At 46.8% G+C, this 23,757-nt stretch overlaps 1 protein-coding gene across 18 annotated transcripts in view; it reads right to left on the bottom strand.

Moving 5' to 3' along the window:
• Positions 1–23,757, bottom strand: part of LOC146576935 (calcium/calmodulin-dependent protein kinase type II delta 1 chain) — a 97,909-nt gene that overhangs the window by 25,565 nt on the left and 48,587 nt on the right. For all 18 annotated transcript variants that reach the window (XM_085251306.1, XM_085251281.1, XM_085251363.1 and 15 more), the window contains exons 3-6: positions 13,675–13,734; positions 12,153–12,207; positions 9,223–9,288; positions 2,720–2,792 (exon numbers count right to left, since the gene is read on the bottom strand). In XM_085251306.1, coding sequence (XP_085107432.1) covers positions 2,720–2,792; positions 9,223–9,288; positions 12,153–12,207; positions 13,675–13,734 — 254 coding nt within the window. The remainder of the gene's footprint in view (positions 1–2,719; positions 2,793–9,222; positions 9,289–12,152; positions 12,208–13,674; positions 13,735–23,757) is intronic.

The following is a 23,757-nucleotide window of genomic DNA, read 5'->3' as shown; positions in this document are numbered from 1 at the left end:
TCGCTGACTTAGCTCTGCTTTCAAAACGCCACTAACAGGCAGACTAATAGAAACTGCTGGACTTCCTGCTGCCACCTGAGACTTCCTGTCGGACCGTGTACAGAGTCAGCGGGCCTCCTCTTTCACCGGGTGTTTAAGCTGCTGCCGTCGGGCAGGAGATTGGGGCTGCTGAGGCCCTAATCAGTGCTAACAGCTGACCTGAGTGGATGCCTCCCTGGACCTTTCTGGGGGTAACAACAACAATATTTATAACAAGGTGCAATAAACATGCACTTTTTTAGTACTTAAGTTGTCCTGTCCTGCTGTACGTAGTGCCGACGTGGGACAGGTCTCCAGGTTCACTGCACGACTGTGCAATGACAATAAATCTCTCTGAGGGACAAATCCTGGAACCACGAGATAAGAGTCACTGTGATGCCAGAGCCATGAGCTCTCTCCATCCTCGTGCCCACTGGTATATACTAACTGTAGCACACTGCTTTTCTGTACTCACAGTCATCCTCGCCCGCGGAGGCTAACGCTCAGCCACTGAGAGCTCCTTCTCTTGGTTAGCTGAAACGTAAACCTCCGCCCTGTGGAGAAGGATGAGGGCTGCTTTCCACCTTCATCTCACTACCAGAGGAAACACACCTAGAGCACACCAGTGCCTCCTTTGATATCTGACTGCACTGGATCCTTATTGATTCTGTATGCTCAGAGCTGAGGATCTCCCACAGGAAAAAGAAGCTTCTCCTCGGTCCACAGACAACTCTGACACTCACTTCTAGTGGATATTGTGTCGCACACCCTGACTGTGCTTGATAATCTATTTATGATCTCTCAGATGGGGCCATATGGATGGAAGGCCCCCAGTGTGCTTTAAGGGCTGCTAATAATGGATCCAGTCACTGAACCCTTGAAGCGCCGCCACAGTCTCTAACTGACCTACTGCAGCTCTCAGGCCTGGATGAGACGCATGCAAAGATAGTCAAACGCAGGGCGAAGAACACAAACAGTGATGGAGCCGTGCAGGATGCAGGTTTGTGCCTTTAGCATGCACCAATGCACCAGCACGTCCTGCATTTGTGCACAGTTCACATCAGGGTTTGTGCTCCCTTCTTGTGATAGATTGGATTGTGTCTGACACAGTGAGTCAAAGAGCAGATCCAATGAGCTGATGGATCAGAGCCTGCTCAGTCTGGACTCTGTGCAGCACTTTATGTTGCAGTGCTTTAGAAATAAAGCTGCGATCTTTTACAGCTTTATCACAAATGCAACAAATTACTGAGATTTTCTGGGAGACGCAGAACAAAACTTTCAGAAAGGTGACAAATAAACGAGATTAGATCCAGAAAGCCATCAAAATCCTCTCCGCCTGTGACTCTGAACACCGCGCTTCCTCATTGGCTGCGCTGACATTGGCTGATCACCAACACTCTGTCGGAGCTGTTCGAGTGGCTTCTATTCTTGTGTCTCTGGAGAATATGTGGGAGGATAATGTGGATATTACAAAGGCTGATAATCGGAAACAACAGAGATCAAGTCTTAGAGCGGGGTGTCAACATAAGGCCAGCGCCCCAGAGCCAACCCACCAAAGAACGTCCAGCTGGTCCTCGTGGAGACGGGCAGAAATGCTTCAGCTTCTACTGGCAATGACTCCCTGTGACCAACCACACAGCACCAAAGGAAAGCAGTAATAGTTCCTGCTTTATAAATGTGCACATTTGGTTTTAACTGTGGGTTTACAGTGAAACACAAACAGGACAGACTCTGTCTGCACAAAGAACTTTTCCTGTTATTTCTCACAGTTTAAGCCTCTCACTGACCACAGCAGCGCTGCTTCATCATCACACTCCTTTTTCTTACATTCAAGCATCTCAGGATGTTAAATCTTTACACTGACAGAAAGCCTCCACAGTGTAAGATGACTGCGCTGGATTTATGTGAACAGAAAACATCGTCACAGTGCAGGCATGTGTAACCCAGGACTCTTTCCTACACATCGACCTCCACAGCATGTGTGTGTTTGCACAGACCATCATGTGCAGGAATCGAATCACACGAGTGCACACACACAAAAACGTGGCTGTTTCTACAGCTCCCGCTCGCTCGTTTGTTTCGGCTGCATTTGCTTTTCTTTGTGTTTCTGCAGTCAACTGTGGCAGCTGCCTGGCAACAGCCAATCAGAGTGCGGGGCGAGGGCAGCCGACAGATGCAAAACGTCAGCTTACTGCTGCAGGTAAGCAAACCTCAGACACGCCCGCTTCATTTGATTGACAAATTAGAGCTTCGGGAGCGAACCACAGGAGGAGAGCAGCATTAGAGAGACCGCTGCGGAGGCATTAGTGCAATTACCCACGATGAGACACCACAATGTGCTCAGCGGCTCCACGTAAAGCATTTGACCTGGTTACAGATGCAGAGCTGATGGCTCCGTGAGGGCGTCGTTCCTGGAAGGACCATTCAAATTATAGCGTCACACTGAATTTCCTCAACAGTTGAACTTAGCACAACAATCATTACCCAACAACACTTTTGACACTAAGCAGACGCTGCTCTTTAAAGAAACAGGCGCGCAGCCATTGTTGGTTCCTTGTATTTTAGAGAAATGTTCCAACTTTTGCTGGTGAAGACCAAGTGTTTTGATGAGAACTTCAGAATACTGACAGGGAAAAGGAAAGAGCATAACTGGAAAGCATCAGGACAAAAGGACAGAGAGAGACCGTTTGTATCGACTCACCTTGAGGTCGCGGTGGACCACACCCATCTGGTGGCAGTGCAGCACAGCCTCTAGGATCTGCTGAATGCAGTGACTGCATGCAAACACCAGGGGGCATGGGTTAGTGACGAGCTAACACTCATATTTGTAGCTGTGAGCTTGCTTTGAGCCTCGGGGAGCTGGCGTGTTAGTGGGCGGAGCTCAGTAATGTGGCAACTCGCCGCCCAGAAGCTAAAATTAGCAGCAACTTGAGGTAATTTGGCTGAAAACGGGCCGTTCACTCAACGGGGCTTTTTCTGTGCTGCCACAGTTAAAACACATCCTGGAACTTCATCATCATCCTCACACACAGCTCTCTGCCCGAGCCTCAGAGCAGAGGTTAGATCTGGAGGCGGGGCAGAGAGGCGGAGCTACAGAATAGTGTGGTTTATTACAGGAGCTGACACAGTGTGTCCCTTTACAGGATAATGTTACAAACTTTACTGAAGACAACATGTGAATGAAGCAGTTAAAGTTTGAAGCAACCTGTGACTGACAAACCAAATATAGTGCTGCAGGTTCACTACATGTTTGTGTAGGTTACATGGTTCCTCCTAAACATGGAACATGGATGCAGCATTACAGACATGTAGCGTCTAATGACACGCTCGGGCTGAAGCTACACGGTCCAGACGCACCAACGCTGAAGAAGAGCTGGTTGACCCGTGTGCGTTTGACATCAGGTGACCAGCTCAGGGCCCTGTTTCAGGAAGCCGGTTTAGTGCAAACTCTGAGTAAGTATACCCTGAGTTAACGAAAACTCTGGGTTTTCGGTTTCACAAAGCGGGTTTAGATTAATCCTGAGTGAGTTACTATGACGACACACTCCGTGAAGCTAACCTGCCCCCTAGCAGGTTTACTTCAACTAACCCTGACCTTCTCCGCCTCTTTGTCAGAAACCTGACTGTAGGAAGTGTCAGACATGGCGTGCCCCTTCCTTGAAGAGCCAGTAGATGTTGAAGCCCAAATTCTCTGCCGGGAGAGAGTGATCAGAGCGCGTTCGGACATTTTATCATTTCCTGATGATTTCCTGTGTGAACGTTACCGTTTTTCAGCACAATCTATAATTTATTTGAATAACATCCTCAGGCCTAATATTGCTCATGTGACACATCGCGGACATGCTCTCAGTTCTGTGCATATTATTTGTATCGCACTTCGGTTTCTTGCAAACGGGAGCTTTCTGTATAATATTGGTGATGCTGAGCACGTTTCCAAGGCTACCGTCTGTCTGGCAGTCAGGTTGTTACAGTTGCACTGAAACGTCTCCTGTACTCGTTTGTGTTCCCCGGTCACAGACCCACAAGATTCATCAAAGAGGGATGCCACAAAATTGCAGGTATCAGGATGAACAAAACTTAATTCATGATGTGGTGACACTTGAACTACTACTTAAATTTTACATTTATTCTCATGGTTCCCAGGCGTGATTGGCTGTATAGATGGCACTCACATTCCAATCATTGCTCCTTCAGTAAATGAAGGAGACTATGTGAACAGGAAGTCTTTCCACAGCATTAATGTACAGGTACATAGTTCCCTGTAGCATTTCAAACTAACAAATTATTTCATTATAGTAATGGATGCTAATTTGTGTTCTCTGCACTGTGAAGATCATATGTGATGCTGCCAACATTATCACAAATGTGGAAGCCAACTGCTCAGCCTCTGTGAGTGGTGGTGGTGGAGGACCCCCACCTGTTTTTCAGGCCTCCGCTTTTTTTCTGTTGGCTATAACGGGCCACATTTGAGCATACAGAGTAAGCAAATATGTACTTGTAATGTGCTCAGATAATTTCAATAAGTGCTTACAGACAGAAAATTAATGTAGCCTCTAACTGCAATTGATTTACAAACAGACCAAGCACTATGGCTCATAATACAATTACACCACCTGTTTGGACTATATTTTTATATTTCATTTTTACTTGCTGCCAGGAACGTTTGGGGCCTGTTGGGTTGCACCTGCGCTCACATCACATCACAAAATAAAATGTATAAAATATAAAAGAAAATAACATATGATAAAATAACGTGTTAAATGGGTGGAAATCCCTCGATCAATGTTTAAATTAACACTCACGCATTGACTCTGTCGGCTATGTTTTGCCATGCATGCTCTCTTTCTTTTGCAACTGAGGCTGTGTTACTTTTTTTCCGCAGAATTTGCATGTTATCGGCATATGCTGCCATCAGGATTTCGGCCTCAAGCGCTGTGAAATACATTGACCACGCCTTCTTTCCCTCCGTCTCCATGGTGACTCGCTTAATCTGTGCTCCACTAATCAGGGCTTTCTGTATCCTCGTGCGCGCGCTTAACTTGGGGTTAAAGCAACTCCGCGTTGACTGAACTAATTGTTATCAGCCTTTCTGAAACCGAATATTCCGAGTTGGACAGTTCGGGGTTACTCAACCCTGAGTATCGTTTTTCACTCTGAGTTTTCTAAACCGGCTTCCTGAAATAGGGCCCGGGTCCGTGTGTGCCTGCACAGTGGATCGATCCTTCAGAAACACACTGCAGCCCTTAGTTGCTCCCAACACAATGAAGGAGTGTGCAAACGCTAGGAGGTGCTTAGAGACAGACAGTTGTGGAAATGTAACACAAGCGTGCCACATCTGGATGCAGGCTTGCATAACTAAGAGTATTCTGACTGTGTCGTGCTGAAAGTGTTACTCGTGCAGCACATCCTGTTTGTGAGGATGCTTCAGGTCTGCTCCTGCTTTCATCTCTTAAACACATTTTTATAGATTCAAAAGTGTTAAAAAGCAAATTCGTTGCTTCAAACTTTCTCTGCTGTATTTATGTGTAAACACACTGAATGAATTTGAATTGAACCTAATGATGCTCCACCTTTAGAATCATAACAATGATCATAATGAAACCACACCATCTTTCTCCTCTCTCTGACGAAGCCTGACAGCGGCTGTGTCAGCGCACCACTTAGCAAAGATGCTACATGCACTTGGTGGCGTACAGTAGAGGCAGGCTGTGATGGCGTCTGCCTGCCCCCGCCTGCACGACACATCCCGCCGCCTCGTCTCCAGCCAGCCTGCCCACAACGCCCAGCTGTGGCGATGTGCGAGGGTGACTGGTGGAGGGGGCGTGGCACTGATCAGGCAGTGGATGCAGCACGGCCGAGTCTCTTAACGGTTGGCCCTTACTAACCTTCAGGTCTCTGTGCACTAAGCCATTTGTGTGACAATGATTTACACTTTCTACACTCTGCTGTATGCAGTGACTGTGGAGGCAGACCAGGCCAGAAGCAGAGAGGAGAGGGAGGACGGGTCAGTGTCAGACACCTGGAGCAGCACTGCAGTGACAGGTGAACATCGAAAAGGAACAGTTCAGTGTTCGATGGCGTGAAGACTTTCTGCAGTGCGAGCTGCTGCAGAGGCAGGTCTGTCTTTGCTATAGACGGAAGCAGGAAACAGCTAAAGTGTCAGGAATACAGCTGCTTGGTAACAAACTTTGCTCACTGTCAGGACCTAAAAAGGTAAACTTTAAATATTCTGGATCCTACGGCCGCACTATAAACACAGGAACAGATAACAGAGGAGGAGAAGCACACAGGTGAGACGCACGAGAGACACGAGGACGCTAAACTAACCTACAGGAAGTTTAACGGCGAGACGAGGGATGCATTCAAAGACACGACTAGAAACACGAGCAAAGACTACACAGGCGCAGCGGTGACCATGAGCGATGAATACACTGCAGCATGGACATGATGGCTGCACAAGCTCGGTGACAGTAAACAGCTCAGCTGTTTCCATCCACTCGTCCTGGGCATCTTTACGGGGCTTTGCATTTCTAATGTGAGTGCACGTTTTCTTCTCCTGCAGGACTTTGAAAGCAACGGTGCACGAGCTTGGATTTATTTGGCATTTCTCTACAGTCACACAGCTTAAAATGATGCTTTTAGCCATCAACAGGATTCGGGGATGATTCTGTCGGTATATTTGACCACCGTCACCGATCTGAACATGTTGGCTCGTGGTCCGGGCCCTGAAGCGGAGGCGGAGCTCGGAGCAGCATGTTGTCCTGTCCTGCTGGAGAACCCAGCTGTGTTTCTTACCTGCACCGCTGTCAGCAGAACAGCTCCTACAGTCCGCACGGTGCTCTCAGGTTTAGGAACCTCAGCTTTACTCCTCAACATAAGCCTCTTGTCATCGGGGCCAAACAGCTCTTTGTCCTGTCCCACCGTCAAACTTCATTTTGAAGATTTATCCATACGGACACTGTGTGGTCGGCAACCTCTCCAACCACGGTGGTGGAAAACTCGCTTCACCACAGTCTTAATGGTTCCCAGGTTGATCCTGGACTTCCTAACTTCCTCTCCTCTGAGGGTGACGGCGAGGCTCCACTGAAGTTTGTCAAACAAATCCAAAGACAAGCTACCAGCTGTAGTCAATCATGATGACTACAACACATTAGCATGTCACTGTAGAGCCTCCTGCAGCACTTCCTGTGGGCGTATATACATAACTAAGCCTTCATGTAGACTCTTGGCTTTGTGAGGATTGGAGAAAATCCTAAATAAATTCAAACGTGTGCGTCCAGCTGTATGAAGTCAGTGAGAGAGCCACTCAGAGCTGTCAGCAGCTACGGTGCAGGAACCAGGGACAGTGTTTGACGAAGGTTTCTGCTGCTGTCCAAGCTCATGGAGCCATCTCTATCTCGGCCCCGTTAGACAACCAGCCTGCGTTTGTGCAGGTCTGACAAACTGTGGACAGCACTGTGCAAACATCTTAGGCAGGTGAGGAAAATGCTGTAAAGAAAGAGAGCTTTCAGAAATATGAATGACTGTTTAAGGAGCCCAAACACAGCCGAACTCATCAGGAACTCGTTACTGTAAAGAGGAACAAGCAGCACTGAAGTGACGCCCCCCTGATCTCAACATCATCGAGTGTGTCTGCGATCAGAGACCTGAGGACGCCCACATCCACAGAACATCTGTGCGTAGTTCTCCCAGATGTTTGCCAGCTGACTTCCTTCAAAAACTGTGTGGAAGTGGACGTAGAAGAAGGCGAAGGCGCCACCAAACTGATGTGATTTTGTTCACTGCGTCTTGTTGCCTGCTGAGAATAAACGATTAACACTCTCTGCGTGCAGCATTGTTCCTCACCTTTTGCTGCACGTTTGGCATCCTCAGTAATTATTTCTGCACAGGTACCTGCACCAGCGTTTGAGGCTTAACCAAAGCGTTCGTAGAGCTCGGCTGAAGAACATCAAGCACAGACCGTAAAGTCCTGCCAAAGCATCAAGCTTCCACAGACAAGTGCTGAAGCTGAAAATCACATACAGCCATCGTGCACTCAGCCTGAGGTGGCAGCTGTACTCTTTGACTCTGGGGTTTCCCTCTGCTCCCAATCTGTGTGCTAAATACATCACCCACTCAATAAAGTCACGCGTATGAACTGCTGAACTGTTCCTTCAAGTTGTTAAGAGAAAATACAAAGTTTGCTTCATATAAAACACAAACTCCACCACAAACAGCATCAATTAGGTGAAACTGTCCATAACTCCTGCAGGAAGGAATAAAACCTGCAATGGAAACCTTTAACATGTTACACAAAAGTCACTCTGGATCAGGGATGGGTGCCGGTGTCCGGTGCCATGATGGCAAAAGATGCAAACTCAGCAGCCTGCAACAAGTGCTTTAAGCTGATACTGTCGGACCCAGAGTTAGCAACATCCCCCAAAAACCCGAAGAGGAGAGTCCTGGCCCCTAGCCCTGCCAGTGTAGCAGAAATGATGAGGATGATGATGCAGCAGCAGCCGTTCTTCTCTGCGTGAGTAGCTTAATCTTGTTTGTGTGTAATTTACGTTGAGTAGGCTAACCACGTTATTACATTAATGCATGTAAGGTGAACTAGCAAACACCATCATAGCTACATGCGGCTGTCTTCTTGTTTGATGGCAGATACTCCCTTCACCCTGGCCAAAAAGGCTAAAATGACCAAAGAAAAAGTGGAAAACAGTTAAACATGAGAGGTTTTTGGACAAAGTTTGTGTTTTTTTCATTGTTTAAGCACTGCTTCCAGCCAAGAGTGATACCATATATGCCCCATAGCTGCAGAAAAGGCTAACATTGTTATCTTTTTACAAAAAACAGTTAAACATGAGAGGTTTTGGACAAAGTTTGTGTTTTTTCCATTGTTTAAGCACTGCTAACCTAACCTAAACGATACCCATCCCTACTCTGGATTATTTGCTTTATGGGTGATTTTTAATAAGCAGAACAGAAGCTGAGGAAGGAGCCTCCTCATAAAGGGACAGAGAAAAGGTACAGAGGGTTTGGGGCACAAAAGGCATAGATGCATACGTGAGGCATGATGAGCTTTGCAAACATCCACTGTGATCAGCTGTCATTGTGTGTCTGCTCTAGTTCACTGTGGCTGCATGAATACGCCTTTGCTGCCGAGGGAGAGCGAGTCACATGACACGTCTACAGTAACGCAGAAAGGAAAGAGCTCACACTGACCTGGCATCAGCTTCACTGTAGTACTCCCTGGCAACGATGTCCTCGAACAGCTCGCCACCAGTGACTCTGGGAACGAACACAGCGAAACAAAAAGCAGAAACAAGCTGGTTTCACTTCATTTGCAGGGGGAATGTGTGGCTCCAGCACACGTACAGCACTGGTCCCATTCAGACTGGTTTGTTGAAGTTACTGCTGGTCACAGAGACGTCAGCTCTTTAAAGTGGCTACAGCTACATGTGTCTCACACGTTAGAGCAGAAACTCCATCCCTCTGTAGGGACTGGGCCCAGCTGGGAACACGAGGAGGAAAACCCTGATCCCAGCAGATGCAGCCAGGCAACAATATTACCGTTTCAGCTGGAGGGGAATTCCTTCCAGCTGAAAACATTTCCATGACTCAAGTCAGATAGATTTTCCAAGTAACACAGATCAAATCAAGTGGCACTAACAACTGAATCAGGTTGCAGCTGAGTCTGGAGATGTTCAAAGACGATGTTAAGCCAAGTAAATCAGCTAAATGCCCTTTAACAACTTGATGGTGCTGCAGCCATGCCCTCTCTCATCCAGGGTTTGTGGTTTAACCCACTGCGAGAGTCTCCCGGCATCCATACTGGCAATGATTCAATGAAGGGAAAAGAGGAGATGCTCGTGGCCAGGAAGGAGACACAACTCTGATCTTATTATTGCTCGTCAAGTTTAGAAAGCCATTTCCTTTCTGGCTGCCAGATATGACTGCAAACAACAGCTGATGGCACACAGCAGGGAGGAGGCAGTCACTGAGCAGCGTTGGAGGAAGGATCCTGACTCCTACGAAGGTTTTTTCTCTCCGTTTGGCGTCCGTCCACACTGAGACGCCGTTTCCGGTCAAGGAAAACTCAGCGTTTTCTCCAAAGCGGAAACATTAGAAAACGTCATCTTTGCGTCACAGCGTGGACATCGAACCCGGAGCCTTTTCGAAAAAGATGACGCACGTCAGTCATGTGGTGCAGTCATGTGACCAATTAACCAAAGATAGCAGAGGGCGTTACACAGCATTGTTCTGTTAAAGCTGCAGAGAGCTGTGCTTCACATCTTTAACTCTCACTCGCTTTTGTACTTTTGTGTTACTCGCAGCAGCAACTCCTCCTCATTGTGAGTCCATTTGAAAAACTCGCTGCTTTTCCTCGTCATTCTGCCGCCACGCTTCAAAGAGCCGGAGAGTAAACAAGCAGCAGACAGAAATGAGGCAGGCCGTCAGCGTTTACGGCCGTTTCAATGTGGACGCACAACTTTGGCGACAGTGGGAAGGAGAAACTCCCTTCTAACAGGAAGAGACCTCAGGGAGGGGCGGGGCCATCTGCTGTGATTGGTTGGGAGAATTCAAGATTGTTGCAGAATTAAAACGGACTTTCTGCACCTTTGATCACACACGCACACGCACACGCACACACGCACACACGCACACACACGCACACACACACACGCACACGCACACACAGACACACACACACACACACGCACACACACACACACATACGTTCAATGGAGTATAAATAAAGACCAGGGCAGTTCCTCACCGGAGTCTCTCAGTAGGGAGCTGCCCTTGCTAGCAAGAACTCTGTGTGTTTCTCTTCTCTGAGTCTTTACTGAAGAAGTGTTTTAGAATATTTTCCCTAACACTCTGGAACAGATACCTGCCATCTGTGTGAGCCAGCAGTAATCTCAGCGTGTTTATATGTTTATATGGATGCAGGAGTATAGGATGTGCCTGAGCAGATGGAGTAAAGTAGGGCTGGGCGATATATCGAGTTTTTTAAAAATATCGATATATTTTCATACGAGATATAAGATGTGACCATATCCTTTATATCGATAAAGTCTATGTTACGTTATAATTATAGTTGTGGAGCCACAGGTTTGCCTCTCTTTCGTCCACTTTTGTCTCTACGCAACGTTACTCCGCCTCTCCTTCACTGAACACAACTCCCCCTCCTCCCCCATCGCTTCACCTGCAGGCAGCGACCAGATGGACACGGCAAATCTCCGTTAACGAGTTACTGTGTGGATCGCCCCGTGCGTGGGGCTGGACGGCGTCAACGTGTTAACGAGCTAACCACGCTAACGAGCTAACCACGCTAACGCCATGCAGCCCAGAGGTGGTGCACGGCCTAAAATCCTTTCATTCTCTCAAACGTTGACAGCGCGCCTTATGTATGTTCTGGTTGTGCTTGATGGCCGCGAACCGATCTTAGGTGGAACACGGCGCTCAGCAATCTGTCAAAAAACCGCTTGATGGGTTGTCGGAGCATTACGGCTGAGCCTCGCAGAGTGATACGTACTGTGCTTCGACGTAATATTACCGTACTGTGTATAAGGACCATAAATGGCACCTGAAGTGGATTTCAAACTCCAGGCTCAGTCACGCAGTACAAGTTGGGAACAGAGCAGCTGTGAAATCTTTGTTATTGTGCTCAGCGTCTGTTAGTTTACATTTTGACTGCACAGTTGTGAGCTCTTTGTTATGCACAAAAACAACATTGTTTTCTTTTATTTATGGAGCATTATTTTTAATAAATGCTGATAATTTATTTTTGAGTAATTTCTTCATGTAACTCTATGCTGTATGTTAATAAAAGTGCCCGTGTGACATCTGGGACACAGTGTGACTAAGAACTCTCTGTTCGTTCTTACTTTATGGCTTTAAAAAATATCGAGATATATATCGTATATCGCCATCCAGCTAAAAGATATCGAGATATGAATTGTGGGTCATATCGCCCAGCCCTAGAGTAAAGCAACACGCTGCATTTATGCTCCCCAGATGCCTCGGCGGCGGTGCATGGGACAGCGGCGAGGTTACCCGTCTTGTGTGAGATGTGGGTGTGGTCTGCGCAGTCACACGTGTTTCGTGGTGCATTAGTGGAACATGTAACAATCAAAGGCAGCACTTACAAGTCAAAGACCAGATAGTGGAATCCTTCCTCTGATATGCTGTCGTGCAGCCGCACTGTGGGAGAAGGAGGGGAAAATTACGTTTTCATTGTTGCCCCGGCACCACGTGACCAGCAGCTGATGAGGACGGCGTTTTTCTACTTCAGATCTGCACGTGTGCAGAGATCTGCAGCAGCAATTTAAACACAGTTCATTTTACCTGTGGACCTGTGGAAACAGACTTTACAAGTAACTGCAGACGATTTATTCATTACTCTGAAAACACATCGAGAACTCTTCACGTCTAATTCTGCCTGATTGATGTTGGGCTTGAACTCGGCAAACAACAGGTCACATGCTGGTTTCATGCTCCACATGTAAGACACGTTTGCTGTGACCAATAATGGACTTTATCAAAGACTCCTCTAACAGCAGCGCTCACGAAAGCTCAGACAGTCCAACATACGAGTGGATGAAGAGACCAAAGGGAACGCTCTCGCTGTGGGGATCTTTGGCATTTCCATCAGCTCCTCTCATGGCCGACATCAGAGATCCGTCACTGCAATGAGCTTGCAGTGGAGCTGGATGCTGCTGGGACGATACTGGTAAGAGGCGTGCCAAGTGTACGGTTACCTGTTCAAACTTGATCTTAATCAGCTGCCTTTTGTTTGCTAAAGATCAAACAAATATGGACACATTGTAAATCTAACAGCACGATCTCTAAAATAACTGCTCATAGATAAATTAGTCTTTTTATTCCCGTTCATCTGTGTTCACATATATTTAGTGTCCAGACACGATTTAGACATCGTATAAATGACTAAGAGCTGAGCTCATGTTATTGACACAACAGAGCACATTACATAGATACAGCAGCATTCTTCTGTAACCTGTAAGTTCAGCCAGCACGTCTGTGCGACACTAAACCACGTTAAAGCAGAATGAAGTCAGCCTTGGTTTCGTGCTGTGAGCAGGGACACAAACCCCATCACTTTCACACTAAACCCTCCAATTTCACGTGTTGCTTAGTCCGATTCAGACAAGCTCACAATAGACCAGCAAACCAAATAACCCCCATCATCCCCTCATTTGTCACTTCCCCCGTCCCTTTCTTTTTTCACTAGAAGGACTGAAAAACAAATGACAGTTTCCACAAAGTCATTGCTGAGGTGATAATTGCAGGTCTTTGTGGCTCAGAGGGAAAGTATCCTTGTGCTTGTGCTGCAATAAGGGACGGGTGAGTCTGCAGTGGGTAGTTTGGGGAATGAGGCAGTGGGGGTGTGCTCTTGCACTCGTTCTGAGGACTCAACAGAGCAAAGAAGCCAGGAGAGCTGTGGCAGCCCTAACCCTAAGATTAAGACTCAGCTCTTCTGATTTGACTGAAGTAATGAAGTTATTGAGGAGAGCTGCTGCACGGGCGAATATCCTGGCAGAGCCGCTATGTGACGTCACGGGCAGCCTTTAAAGGCTGACCTTTCATGTTCACTGTCGACAGAAATAAATAAAACTGTAATGTCCTCAGTGAAGCAGGAGCTCTAGTTACCGATGTTGGAGTGCTTCAGCAGGCGGCAGATCCTGGCCTCGCGCTCCAACTTCTGGTGATCTGAAAAACAAAGAGAGACCATATTTGTGTGAGCCTTTTTCAGACCGGCGTTTACACAAACAGCACCTCCCTCCTGGGAAACGAGGAAATGTGAGCTCTGGCACGTCAAACACAAGCGTGACGCAGCCGTTGGTGCAGAGCGTGTGCGGCGAGTCTATTCTTCGCCTTTCACAGCGCTAAACGAGGCGGACGTGCATCATCTGACAGAAACAGCTGGAAAAGAAGGTTATTACAGATGTTCTCAGGACCAGACAACTAACCACCACGCTCACACTTTTACCCTGTTCTTCATTCCAGTCGTCTTCTTGAAGGCTGTCAATCACAGCCATAATATTAGGCACAGAAGCTTCTCGTTGCCGTGGTCCATCCCAAAAGATCACCAGCCTGTCACAGGCTGCCACACGACTCAATGTTTTCACTGGGTCAGTCTGACAGCGCAACAGGAAGGAGCATCAACAAAGCTGCTTCCTGTTAGACACCAGAAGCCTTTTGTATAAGACAAGCTTCGTGTAAGCACGTTACCTGATTGCATTCGTGTCTTACCTTCAGACAACAGTTCTGACTGTGGCAGAAAATCCAGAAAGAAACATTAACGTGTCCGTGCTTTCTGTAAGAACGTGCAGTTTTAGAGTTCGGGTCATAATTTAGAAGCACTTATGGTTCACAGGCTGATCAGTGTGATAACACACAGAAACATGCACCACATGCAGGATGTTACGCATCCCTATTGCATTTCTAATGTTGTTGGTACTAGAGCAGGGCGATATGGCCAAAAATATTTATCACGATATATATTTGAAAATTTGCGATAACGATATAACTGACGATATAATTGATGCGAGACAAAATACAACTCCACAACATTACTAGCGCAAAAAGACAACCTTCCATTTATTTTCACTTAAACAAGAAGCTGGTTTTTATGTACATTAAAGCTTTATAAAAATGTAACAGTGCAAATGCAAATTCCTTGCTGAAAGTTTAACCAAAAGGCATTTCCAGTAGAAATGGGCTGACATATCCTGAGCATAACCATGTATAATATCCACTGAAGTTAAAAAGAGGTGCTTTGCAACATTAAACTGCAGTGTGCAGTACGTATTTTTCGGACCATAAGGTGCACGGGATTATAAGACATATTAAGCGAAACAAAGCAGTCAGATAAATCAAACTTTATTAAACTCATTCTTCTTGCTTCCTCCACTTCTGTACCATTGATTCATTAATGTTGAATTCTCTGCAGCTGCTCTATTCCCATGTTGTTGCAGTATATTAATGACTAACCTCGTATTGTGGATGGATTATCTCAGTTGTTCTCCTGACTGAAGTTTGGTCCATTTACAGTATCCTGCCATGCGATTGCATTTGTCTCTAACCATCAGGAACCTTCACGTTAACTTTTATAAGTGGAAAAGTGTTAGTGTTCGTCCTCCAGCTTCACTGTTTATGTTATGCTAACATAGCTGTGTCGCTAGCGATCACGTAGCACATCATTATATACCACCTAGCCCAACTTCAGTAACCCTACAAACGTCACTGCTGTTTAGTTTCCTGTCTTCATTTATGTTGGAAGTGATAGCAGAGGTGTACGTTTGATTTTTTTCAGAAATCTCTCAGTCAGAACATGCTATATCATGCTTAGGAAACTAGCGAGCTAACTTCCGCTAGCTTCCGCTAGCTTCCTGCTAACTTCTAACTCCGTTAAATGTAATAACTTTTGTTTTCATGGATGCCTGGAAGTTAAACTTTATAGTTACACCTGGTAAAGCAGCAATGCTGATCGTTTTATTAAAGATGAAAGAATTTAGACAGTTTTTAACTCTAAGTGATGCTGCAGTGTTGTTTGACCTGAACATACGGAGTTTAGGACCCAGATTACTCCCAGATTTAAGAACATCTTAGTCCGACAATAACGACGGCCGCTTGCATGTTCTGCAAAAAAATGTGCTTTGTTGTGTATCTGACGGACAAACACCAAACCAGTTCCACATCACGGAAGTTGCACCATTTGTACAAACTAATTCTGGTTCATCTGTTTCACTCAACAATCGGCCATGTGCGTATGAAAACAAAGGCACTGCGCATGCGCGTTTTACTCATATTCTATCGCGATATTTCATTTTCCTATCGTTGCCTAACATTATACCGGTATTACCGTGAACGGTATAATATGGCCCAGCCCTAGTTGGTACAGTAGCAGTTTAAGTCCTAAGTGTGATGAAGGCCTGAGCAAAGCGCCATCATCAGCCAACGCCCTCCATGCAGAAGGCAGGTCGATGTTTGTGTAAAGTTGGTCAGAGGCTTCCTTTGTAAGTGCACATGCAGCATCAGCGTGCTGCCTGCTGTAATTTCCTTTGGGATTAATAAAGTATTCTGATTGAGATTAAACTCTGTACTCAGCATGAAACCATGTGACATGACACATCCTGTTGAATATGCATCTCCTTCTCTGCTCCTCACCTGGTTTGCTTCTCATCATCCTCACGTGCAAATATGGAAAAAGAAGTTGGACTGGCAGTGGGAATCAGGCTCAGCTGCAACATGTCTGCAGGGCGCTGGCAGGTCTGACACCATCTTTACTTTGTGCTGATGAGCCATTGTTACTCTGATGAAACCATTAAACTGTGGAAAGGCCCCATTAGGCCATAAGCTTTGACTCGCATACAGCATGTTTAGTCTCTCACTGTGACCTTTGGAGGTCACTGTGAGTAAACACTGCACACACATCGTGCTGTATTTGTGATGGAAAAATGAAGAAAGAGCAGCTGGAGGAGGTAACTGCTACATCCCAGCAGCAAACTGCACATGCAACCACATGCTGTCGTCTATACTCCACACTGATCCTAATCTAGAGAGACCACAGACTAGTGCAGATGTTGTGTAGCAGCTGCTGTATGTTCCAATCACACCTCGTCTCCTCAGCTCCTAATCGGACCAATGGGCTGTGCTTTTGCAGGGACCGGTGCTCACTGGGGGATGTTCTTGTCCCGACATCACCCACTCTCTCCGTGTGGCTGCACGCCGCTAATCTGTGACGTAACAGGATTAGCAGCATGAGTGCTGCGCTGAGCATCAGCACCTCCGAACACTGGAGGCTCAGTCCTGTTCTTTTTATGTGGACCAATATGAAACAGCTCTTTAATATTAGCACCGATCCATCAATGCCACCGAGTCCAGCTGCCACACGGCCGTGGTCAGGCCGTCACATGGCCAAGAGACGGACAACCTCACTGAGTCACGCCAAAGCCAACGTGGAGAGGTTGGAGTAAGAAAAACATCCAAGTCGACTGAAAGTGTTTAACGTGCAATGGTTCAACATTAATTTAGCACAATGTGAGGTCTTACGGTGCTGTGACAGCATCTTCAGCTTCCTCATTTCTCAGGGTTTTAGAGATTTGACAGGTTTCCTGTAAAATCACAGAGATATCAGACTTGTGCCCATCATCCTCAGAAACACTGACTGAATTAAGACGTGACCGTCTCCAGCCGGGTGTCAGTTTAGGGGCGAGGATGTTGTTGACACAGGGTTGGACAGCTCCTCCTCTGGATACATGAAATCAGCATTTGAACATTTTGGATCCAATCAGGTTCGTCTGAGATCAAAATGTGACGACGAGCTGAACCACGTGTAAGAAATGTGAAGCTAAAAACACACAAACACAACGCACAGTGTGAAGCAGACACTGATGTCACAGCAGCCTCAGCAGCAACAAACTCAGAACAGGGACGGTTGTTGTCTTGTCCTCATCCACCGTCCACGTTTGCTTGGACGAGCAGACTGACTCTGCTCAGTTCAGCTCCGTAACACACACGAGTGTAAAAGGATGCCTTGGCATGTCCAGTGCTAACAGTGCACCGCGTGTTGAGTAAATAACAGTTGTATTTGCGGGTCTGTAATCAAACACGGCGACACAAACAGGTTTGTGCGTCTTCATGTTTACATTTTTCTCCTGGTTGCACCATCAACCTCAGCGATATGCTGGAGCTGCTCATGGAGGCAACGCCGACCCCAAAGCCTCATCGGTGCACGCTTCCTCTAAGAGCTGCCGGCTGCTTCCACCATCAAAGACAAACTCATCCATTCAAAATCACATGTGACAAAGCATGAAGATGGACGTCCTGTACGTCAGTCCTCAGCTCTGTCTGTCTCTGTACCTGTGTTATAAGAGACCACATGAGCTGTAAGAATAAAGCCCTGGAGTCCTGTAACAGTGACACTTTTCATGAAACGAACAAAGTTGTGAGGCCGCGCTGTGACACTGGCCCATTTACAAACCCCCGATGAGCCTCTGAACAGCGTCATCAGGCGCCAGAATGAGGCCGACAGCTATTTTCAACGTGTCCACTGGATGGAAGGAGCCGCCTCCACAGCTCTGTGAAGCACATCTGGTCCCCAAACAGACGATCCGGCCACAGCAGCATCGCTGCAGTGAGAGAGCGGGTTGCAGTCCATGACCTCTGACCTTTCCTCCACAGAGAAACACCTGTGGTTCATTAAATCTCGTCAAAAGACGTGATTATTTATCTTTGCCCCATGCATTTAGCAAAGAACAAAACAGCAACAGGCCCCATGCTGGTATCACAGAGAGTAACCCCCGAGGAGCCCAGCAGCCTGGGGGAGGGAGCTGCAAATGAAAGAAGGCTTGGGGACAAAGACAAGGCTTCCTCTTCACAAAGCATTTCCAGCACATTTCCTGCGTGCACGGCGAGGAGCCCGCACAGGCTCGCCATGAGAACGTGAGCGATACAAACAGTCGCCGTCAGTGAGCCGATCGTGCGGCTGTCTCAGTCTGCTCCAGTGGCAGATCCTTTAGCAGCGCTCATGATGACCGTGGCTTCATGTCGTGGTGGAGCTGCAGACGCTGCCAGGCTCTCGTGTGCAGGTGTGATTGGAAGCAGTTTAATACATGACCTGTCACAATGCAGCTAGCTAAGTGAGACCGTGTGCTGCACAGAGCCTGCTCGAGCTGAGGGGATGAAGCGTTTGGATTTCCCTTAAAGAGCCAGATTTAGGCTGATGCTTCCCACAGTCAGCTCTTAGAAGTCTTATATGTATATTTATGGGTTGCAAAAATGACTTTTCTCAACGTACAATGCAACCTTTCAGACGTTCCTAACACAGCATTGCCAGTACCGGTCACCATACTGGTCCCCAGTGACCCAGCACATTACTGCATGGAGGGTCGAGGCCATCCAGCCCCTCCTGGCACAGAGGGCTTCTCCAGTTATCTGACAGGAGATCCTGTAACTTACAGCACTTCAGGGAAACTTTACTGTTTTCTTTTATTGTGAAAATATTTTGAGGAAAAGCAGATTTTTGCTAGTTGATGTAATCAGCTGTAGTTCTTAGAAAGGTAATCCGAGACCATGTACAGTGACCTCTGACCTGCAGGTTTCCATCCAACCACAGCTGCAGTCTGTCCCCAGTGTGTCAGTATCACCCCACACGTGCTGCTGTGAACTCCACACATCTACACTTAAATCAGGGGGACCTTTGATTTGCAGCCATCAGGATCATTTTTATGTGTCTGTATTATATTAAACACACACATTAAAAGTGAATCTGTCCATAAACTGCACTCAGTTTACTCCTTCCTCACTGTGAGCATCATTCATTATTAATAAACCAGTAATGAAGGTCAGGATATGCATTTTTAATTCCAGTCCATTCTTCTTTAGCAGCGTTTAAATAACCTTGATCAGATTTGATGGTTTTGTTACAGACTTTAAAAAAGTGTTTTTCTTTCACACATGTGGGATTAAATTGTTCAAATGTAGAAAACAGTGATGTCATGTTCTGTGACCCAGGCACAGAGAGACTTGATGAATTTAGGAATCTCATGATTTAATAAAGAAATTTGCAGACTTGCACAGAGATGGTAAAATAATGATGCCTGATAGCGGAGACGAGGACAGCAGACGACGAGGACAGAGAGGAACAGGTTTAAATGCACCGAGGACACAGTCAGAGGGAACTCGGGACACACATGTAGGGATGCAGGGACTGACAGAGACGGGGAAGACGGGGAAGACGTCTCATCGTGACGAGTAAAGGTTACCTTGCCTGGCTGGGCAGCTCTCTGGGTGCTCGGCACCCCAAAGCTCTGATCCTAGAAGCGCCCCTGGCACCAGGTAAGGAAAGCGCTGGCGTCTGTTTTCAGGAACAACTGAGCCTCGGACACCTCGGGCGTGTTAACTTAATGGAAGCTTGTAACAGAGTCGCTGTGCAGCTTTCTACGAGCCGCCACACTGACTCATAAAAACTGTTTACTGTGCCAACAGTGACGCACATTTGAGTGAGTCACTGTCGGGTGAGTGTGAGAGAGTGGAAGAAGGTCGCAGGTCCACTGGAGAGCACATATTTCTGAGGTAAACATTTACGTCCTGCGAGTCTAATTTTCTTTAAAAAGTGTAGACTACGAACAGCATCCTGTCTACAGTCGCACAGCAACAACAAAAAGCCCAAAGCAGGTGGTGAGTGCTGCCAGAGGGTCAAAGGAAGCTCGGCCTCAGGGAAGAGAAGAGGAAACCACCACCAGAGGCCTCAGACAACGCGTGGGACGGATAACGGTGACCCCATCTTCTGATGAAACATCACTGCTGCTGGTCATCCACCACAGAAGAAGAATGAACAATCACTGCGTCTGTCTGACTGCAAACAGGTGAACCTGGTCATCAGTCAGCTCTGACCATGTGACCATGAATGACTGATAAACAACATCAGTCAGGAATCAGAGACGAATAAGAACCGTGCGACCAAAGGCTCAGAGTTTCAAGTACGACAGAAACATCCAACACAATATACACCCCACATCACTGTTCTGATCCAGGGTCAGTTTCCATCAGCAGAATGCACTCGTCTGCACTCGGCCATTCACAGTGACTGTTCAGTCTCACTAACGAGGGGGAAGAGTCAGAAGCTTCGACACAGTTTCAGCTGAGAATTCAATTTCTTTCCAATCACCTTTCAATAAAAATGATATTTTTACATTTCCCACCTGTCGGGGAGCTACAGCAGCAAAGACCAGGACAGAGGGAAGTGTGCCTGAGCATGGTCTACCAACTAACAGATCTATCCAGGGAAACTGATCCTGTGTGTGACGCCACACCAAAACAATGAAAAGAGGATAAACTGACAGTAATAATAGAGTCTGCCTTAGATCCGCTGACTCGATGCAGGACTGATAGACAGCCTTCAGTGTGCTGTACAGGCTGGGCAAGGACGAACTAAATGCTCTGTATGGATATTTCAAACCTGTTTCCACAGCTAACACGTCCCCAGCAGAGAAAGCAGCACTTGTGTCTGTAAAAGTGAAGAGATAATTGTCACAAGGTCCCAAATTACCTTCAGTCCTAAACTACAGTCGACAAAAGCTCTAAAGTCCCACCTGGTGCCGCTTCCACTGCAGTCCTGAGGCCTGTTAGTCTTGTTATTCAGCAGTTTGGCTGCTTCATCACAGCAGCTGCACAATCGCTCTCAAAGCCAGCAGATGATGCAGGTAATATGTCTTTAGACACCATTCAGGGGCTTCTCACTGCGGAGGTCACAAAGCAGCTCTGTTGCATAATTACAGCTGAGGATCCAGCGCAGGTTTGGCACTCGGCAGGAATCCTTCTGTTTCAGGCTCCTGCTTATCAAAGGTACTCTGGTCGCAGGGTCACATACTGAGGGTTTGGATCGTCCCCCTCTGGGGAATGCTGCCCTGCTTACTGCCATGAAGGCTTCAAGTACAGTAGTGAAGTGTGTGCTCATGTTGGTGTACAGCAGTGGTTCCCACACTTCCTTTGCTGGCCCCCCCGCGACGGCTCTGCGACCACCCTCAATGCCCCCGCTGGTATAGACTTTGTCGTTTTGACAGATCTGTTCCAGCTTGCCTGACATTATGCTGTGTGCCGAGTTATGCATGTGTTGGATGGCTGCAGAGACCGGCGTACAGCAGAGAAGGCAGGAGATTCCTTGGAGCGTTGATTTGTTTTTGTCTACACTAGGATTAAGTACGAAATAGAATCGTGTGCATTTACAATGTTACACATGCAGACGTGAAAATGATGGGTCGAACCTTCAAAGGCCAGGGTTCGGTTAGTTCGAGCCTTCTGCTGGTCTTCTACCCTGGCTGATGTAAGCACTCATCGCAGGGTGACAAGCTTTCATCTCTCTGCAGGTTCATATTTGCAGAGACAGTGTGGTGTGCATACAGCTTTTCTTTCCTTCTGTTTTGCAAGAGTTTCTAAGGGTTTGGCATCACACCCAGTTGTTTGCATTTTCTGGAGCAATTAGAGCTACTGCACATGTGCCCAAGCAGGTACGGGCTTGCACGGCTCCCAGAGCGTGCAGGAATGTGCTGCTCAGCGACTAGCTGGCAGCTGTTCCACCCAGCTTTTCGTGGAGGTTGCTGTCACATTACAAACGTTCCTGTCACGACCTGTTGTGTACAACGACAGCAAGTCTGTGCACCATGTCTACTGCACAAGCAGAGAGCAAATGCAGTCTGTCCGTGTCAAACGACAACTTAGTCACAAAAACTGAGCTTTTCTAACACATGCTATACACACACTGCTACGCACAAAATGCAAGAAAACGTTTCAGCACTTGGGCCAAAAACACAGCGTAACCAGGCTACGGAGGCAAGCAGGACAAACCACCACGCCAGATAAGGGTCACGGATTCAGACTGGATGTAGCTGCGCTCCAGTCACGGTCCAGTTCGGTCTGTTTCAGATCCATTTATAGGGGTTTGCTTTGTCCCGACTTGATCAGAGTTACTTTTAAACACGCTCATCCTCCCAAAGTGACACCAAAATGTTCAACATCTCTGCAATCTCTCATAGCACGTTTGCCTGATACAAACCTTATCTTCATCACAGACTTTGAAGGTGACGTTTTTTATTGGCCAGTCTTCCTGTTAACAGTAACTGAGTGAAAGAGCAACCACCCAATCAGTGAAGACCGATGTCAGATCCCAGGAGAAACGCTTACACTGCCGAGCATCAGAGATCTCATGCTAAAAAACGACTAAAACGACGCTTCTTTCAGTATCACAGTCAGCAGTGACAGACGCAGATATTCCTCCAGACTGAATTAAAACTTTAACATTAAAAAGGAGGCCCTGCACTTATCTGCCTGTTGCCATGGCGAGTCCTGGTGGTGCTAACACGAACACACTGACAGCTGATTGCTCTGAGCTGAACACAGAGTCTGATGGTGGCTTGTGGCCAACCAGTACCTTACAACATGGTACTTAGTCACCGTTCAATAACTTCTCTTCTTTCCAAGCAACAGGACACTGAGAAGAAATGTTGTGTTTGAGTTTTTGAGAATCAATGAAAGCGTTTCTACGAAAACACAGCAATAATGCAACAACCGCACTACTGGTACAGCTGCTGTTAGAGGCTGGGAGCAGACAGTAGAGGATGTGTCCACGTTGATTTCTTATGCATCAAACCTGTGAGTCGTGCAGTGAAAACTACTGAAGTCTGTCACTGCTCAAGCATTATGTGACAGGAGGCCAGAAGCACACTAAATACACTTGATGGTCATTTTTAAAGTCGAATGTTCCCGTTCAATTTCATTTTTTCCATCTTTCTGTGCTCAGTTCACACGTTTGCCTTCGATTCATCTGAAACTGTGTCCAGTAATATGCTGCTGCCACAGTCCTGCATGTGACTGTGATATTGGGATCCAACCACACAAACATGTCTCTGACACGTCCACATCCCTCCTTTGAAATCTCATTCATCTTTTAAAAACATGTTTTGATTAATACAAACATTTATTTCTGCAGTGGAACAGAAGTACGCGTCTCCCTGACCACCACCTAATGCTGCTGCTGCAATAGACAGGCTCCTATTTGAATGAGCCGGGCATAATCTGGACACATTTGCATGAGCAGCAGAGGAGGAGACGGCTAAAAATAGATGCTACTATAAAGCAAAGCTCTGTATTCTTTCACACGTTCGTTACACGAGTTGTTTAAAAGCCAGTACAGGAAAAACAAGCTGTTTAACTTTGTGTCCAGAATGAACT

This window comes from Mchenga conophoros, linkage group LG3, assembly GCF_057382185.1.
Source record: "Mchenga conophoros isolate Kocher_MC1m ecotype Shallow Benthic linkage group LG3, M_conophoros_male_GT1.1, whole genome shotgun sequence".
Classification (NCBI taxonomy): Eukaryota; Metazoa; Chordata; class Actinopteri; order Cichliformes; family Cichlidae; genus Mchenga; species Mchenga conophoros.
The sequence above is the reverse complement of the archived record's forward strand: the minus strand, read 5'-3'. Positions and strand labels throughout refer to the sequence as shown.